The sequence below is a fragment of the Myotis brandtii genome, unplaced genomic scaffold (assembly GCF_000412655.1).
Source record: "Myotis brandtii unplaced genomic scaffold, ASM41265v1 scaffold1733, whole genome shotgun sequence".
In the NCBI taxonomy this organism is placed as follows: domain Eukaryota; kingdom Metazoa; phylum Chordata; class Mammalia; order Chiroptera; family Vespertilionidae; genus Myotis; species Myotis brandtii.
The window spans coordinates 451527-456136 of NW_005356400.1; the positions used below are offsets into that span (position 1 = coordinate 451527).

The 4610-nt window shown below is 62.1% G+C and overlaps 1 protein-coding gene across 5 annotated transcripts in view; it reads right to left on the reverse strand.

Annotated features, from left to right (window-relative positions):
• Positions 1-52: 52 nt before the first annotated feature.
• SLC44A3 (solute carrier family 44, member 3) overlaps positions 53-4610 on the reverse strand; it is a 30023-nt gene continuing 25465 nt past the window's right edge. For 4 of the 5 annotated variants that reach the window (XM_014537121.1, XM_014537119.1, XM_014537123.1 and 1 more), the window contains 3 exons: positions 3009-3146; positions 1351-1587; positions 53-228 (listed from right to left, as the gene is read on the reverse strand). In XM_014537121.1, coding sequence (XP_014392607.1) covers positions 115-228; positions 1351-1587; positions 3009-3146 — 489 coding nt within the window. In that variant the 3' untranslated portion in view covers positions 53-114. The remainder of the gene's footprint in view (positions 229-1350; positions 1588-3008; positions 3147-4610) is intronic. The other variant, XM_014537120.1, reaches the window with a different exon arrangement.

Below are 4610 nucleotides of genomic sequence, written 5' to 3' on the forward strand. Positions count from 1 at the left end.
GGACCACGCGTGAGGGACGGGCTGGGAGGGGCCACAAGGACCACGCGTGAGGGACGGGCCGGGCCTGTGTGTTTATTGGTGAAGGGCGGGAGGAGGAGGCCCCTCCCCGGGTACCTAGCAGGTGGAGCGGACCACGGGCTGGAGTTCCGTTCCCTCTTGGTTCCTCGTGGAGCCCCCGGCGCCCTGCGGCCCCTTGCGGTGCGATCTGTTCATCCTCTTCACAAAACTCTGCAAGCAGGAGGGCGAGTGGGCCAGGGTTGTGGCCTACGTACGCTTGGCAACCGTGTACTTGGCCACATCACTTGGGGGAATTGAATCCTTAAAAAGTTCCCCCCAGCCCTGGCCGGGGTGGCTCAGTTGGTCCCATGCACTGAGGATCACAGGTTCACTCTCCTGTCGGGCACAGGCCTGGGACTGTGGGCTCGATCCCCGGGGGCGGGGGGCGGGGGCAGCCGATCGAAGTTCTGCTCTCACAGGGCGTTCCCCTCTCACATCAATGTCTCTCTCTCCCCCCCCCTTCCTTCCCTCCCTCTCCCTTCCTCTCTCTAAAAATCTTTTTTAAAAAGTGTCCCCTATTGAATTAAAATATTGAGGGGAGGGGGGTAGATTTCCAAGTGGATTTTAAGTCAGAAGAGTGGGAACCAGAACAAGAAGCCCTGCCCGAGTCCTGCCGCCTCCGGAGCATCTCCCGCGACCGCGGACACGTGACTCTGTGACTCCGCGGGCGCCTCCTGTTCGCGTGGAGACTGAGGACACATCGTTACAGACGCGGAGGGGCCCGCGCAGAGGGGCTGCACCTGCTGCTCTTAGAAGCGAAGGGGCTTTAACGCCTACGTTTTATGGCGACAGAACGAAAGAGGATTATCCGGACGCCACCGGCCCCGACAGCGGGAGAGATGAGACGCCCCAGCTGTCCAAACGCCCGCGCTCTGCAGGGATGAGCGGGGACAGCTGCCGGGGCCGCCCGGTTAGCAAAGGGCCCGCGATGCCAGACCTGCCGCCACCCGGCCGGACGGAGCCTTCACTGAGCGACGGCCCCTGACCGACCGACCGAGGGGGTGGCAGGCGCTCGGGTGCAAAATGCTTTGGGAAAAGATCAACTGCTAAACCCCAAACGTCAGAGAGGCCAGACCGAGCCATTAGCACCCACGGGGCTCGGACACGAGGCGTCCCCCCTGCAGCCAGGGCCGTGGGTCAGTGTTAACGTGCAGCCTCGCTCCTCTCCAGGGGTCTCAGAGGACTCCCCCCTCCCCCCCAGCAGAGGAGACACAGGTTGCCTGTCCCGGGTGGAGGCCGAGGCTCCCACGCCGTGAGCGTGCAGATCGCCGCAGAAGCGCGGTGTGTGCTCACCAACAGCTCGTGGTCCATGAAGTAGGGCTTTCCGGGCGAGCCGTCGTTCGTGTGCAGGTCAGCAGCCAAGCACAGCAGCAGGGCGCCCAGCACGGTCTCGAACACGGACAGGAAACTGTGCGCCACCAGGTAGGCGAGGGCGGCGGCCAGGAGCAGCGGCACGGCCCACACCTGCAGCGTGCGGTGGTAGTTAAAGGCCATCAGCCCTCCGAACACGGTCAGACACGCCACCAGCACCTGTCGAAGCAAGAGTGCGCTCACGTCCTCAGAAGCCCTGGGAGCACGTCAGAAAATGTCTCAGTTACTGCAGTTTCACACGTGTGTGCATGCGTGTGGGACTGTGTACGTGCGTGTGGGACTGTGTGTGTGCGTGCGGGACTGCATGTGTGCGTGTGGGACTGCGTGGGGGGGGGGGCTGCGGGTGCCCTGCGGCCAAGCACGCACGTCAGAACCGCTGGGACAATGAAGGGGACGAGAACACGAAGCTGTGACAGGGAGCAGCCCGTGGAGGAGGGAGAGGGGCTGTACTTCCATCCCATCGGCGCCTGGTCTGCATTTATCTGGGGTCCTGGGGCCTCACTCTCACCCCGCAGTGCGCCCCTCACGATAAACTCTTCATAAGCGCCCCTTGCCCGTAGCGGCGACGGTCCCGAGCGGGCACTGCCCTTAGCACGCAGTCACTTGTGCCCGAGGACTGGGCGGAGGGCTCCCCGTACAGCGGGGAGAGGACGAGTCATCGGCCCTGTCCACAGGCAGAGGTTCCATTTCCGGGGCAGGACGAGGCCAGGTGGCACCCAATTCTTCAACAGACACAACACGGCCGGCTGGAGTCCGCGTGGCCCTCGGCATCGCGCAGGCGGACGTGACGTCTGAGCGGCACTTGGTTGAACACACACACAGTCACCGGTGTCCACAGGCGCGGGAGGCTCTGGGCAACTACGGGCTGGTCATGGGAGACGAGGGAAACGGGCTGCTCCCCGAGTTAAATGAGAGGCGCGTCTGCCTCAGAGGTGAAGCCTCGGCCCAGAGAACGTCTGGGAACATAGTTATGAGAGAGCATGTCGCCCGGAGCCGCCGAGCTGACGCCCGCCCTTTCGAGTGCCGCCTCAGCCTCGGTGGCCGGCGGCTCTGAAGGCGGCACAGGCCACAGCGGTGCTTCTGCGGCGACCGCCACACGGAGCCTCTCGGCCGGGCGGAGCCTAACGTATGTGCGCGTTGCACCCACCAGCCGGGCCCAGGCGTGGCGTGGTGTGTCGTGGCGTGTCATGGTGTGTCATGGCGTGTCACTGACCACAGCTCACCAGGACAGCGATGCAGAGAGACCAATGCTAAACCCCTGAACATCGGAGAGGCCTAGCCGAGCCATCGGCCCCCACGGGCTCGCACAGGGATGCGGCCCCCTCGCAGCCAGGGCCTGGGTCGGGGCTAATGTGCGGCCCACCACGGAGGCGGACACACTACGGGAGCAGCCACGGGCCCCCACAAGGGAGCCGAGGCCTTGTTCAGTGTGGCCCTGGGGCTGGGGATCAAATGCAAAGAGAAGGCAGGGCATCCACCTTCGGGGGAGCAAGAGAGGCGCTCGCACGCCCAGCCCCACTGCAGGGCTGCGCTTCGGGCCCCGCCCCGTGCCTGTTTATTATTTCGGGGACACGCCTCACCTTGCCTAGGAAGATGATGAAATCCCCGAAGCAGTTGACCGACGTGAAACGACTCGAGTTCTCGGACAAGAGCCTGAGCGCGTCCTTCGCGGACGTACAGAACTCTGTCCCGTTGATGGCCGTGGCCGCGTACGCGTTCTGGAACGACAGACGGCGGTCAGAAAGATGATGCGCCTCGTGCCCGGTCTCAGGACAATGTGACGTCGGCTAAGAACGTCCCCGAAGAAAACCGGTCACGAGGCACCCGTAGCACATCCTGTCGCTGTGACGTCTCAGATTTCAGTTCTCACAGAGCGGCAGCAAACAGAGAGGTAAATAAGCACTTGGGGTCGGTAGGGTGGCTAGAGCATCGCACTACACACACATCGGCCCAGCTAGTGTGGCTCGATGGTTGAGCGTCGACCTATGAACCAGGAGGTGAGGGTTTGATTCCGGGTCAGGGCACAGGCCGGGTTGTGGACTCCATCCCCAGTGTGGGGCGTGCAGGAGGCAGCCGATCCGTGACTCTCTCTCATCATTGATGTTTCTCTCTCTCTCCCTCTCCCTGAAATCAATAAAAATATATTTTTTAAAAGCATACGGGAACGAGGGGCGAGGAATTATGCTGTGACGCCCTGCAGAGTCTGAGGGCAGGAGAGGAAGTTGAGTGCCGGACACAAAGCAGCCCCTGGTGGCTGGTGAGCTGCCCCCAAGGCCCATGGGGCTGGAATCAGTGAGGCTGGGCCAGGGCGTCACCCCTTCCCGGGAGACCACGCCCTGGGAGGGAACTGAGCTCCCTGCAGATTCAGGATTCACACCCATTCTAGTGGTCATTTTAATCTACAATAAATATAATTTCCATGGTGGGGGACTGGTACATATCAGACTATTTCTAATATTTTGCTTTTATAAATAACTATGCAATGGACATCTTCACTTCCTGATTTTGGACCATTTCTTTAAGATAAACTTCCAGAAGAGGGATCACTAAGTCAAAGAGAGAGTGTGTGTGTGCGCGCGTGTGTGCATGTGTGCGCATGTGTGTTGTGTATGTGTGCGCGTTCACGTGAGGCGGTTTCTTGGGTCATTTTTCCAAGCACCTTCCCTTGTGACGACATGATCATTTCAAAAGCACCTGTCCCTACATCTCCCTTCAAACCTCCACCAGCACCGCGTGTCCGGCCGCTCCAGCGAGGGAGGAACCGGTCGCTTTCCTAGGCCCACACATGACCTGCTTGGTGTCGGCCGCGCTCTGGGCTTGGACGAAGGATGAGAGTTTCCTCTCCTGACACAGGAGCCATCACACGGCCCCTTAGCAACGTCGCCAGGAGGCCACCACAGGGTCCCCCACAGCCACTCAGCCCACAGCCTGCAGCCCGTGCGACGGTAACAGCGGCAACAGGTGAAGCCAGGGGGCGGACCTGCCCACCCCCTCAGCGAACTCCCCCCTCAGCACAGCGGAGGGAGGCTGGCCCGCCCACCGGCACCTGCTGTCGGAGGGACGTTCTCAGTCAGACGGCAGGGAAGGCCCCAGGAAACACCCTGGAGGGGCCCACACCCTCCTGGGCCGACGTAGAGGGAACCTGTGCATCGCTGGCTTGTGACCTCCCGCTGGCGGCCGGG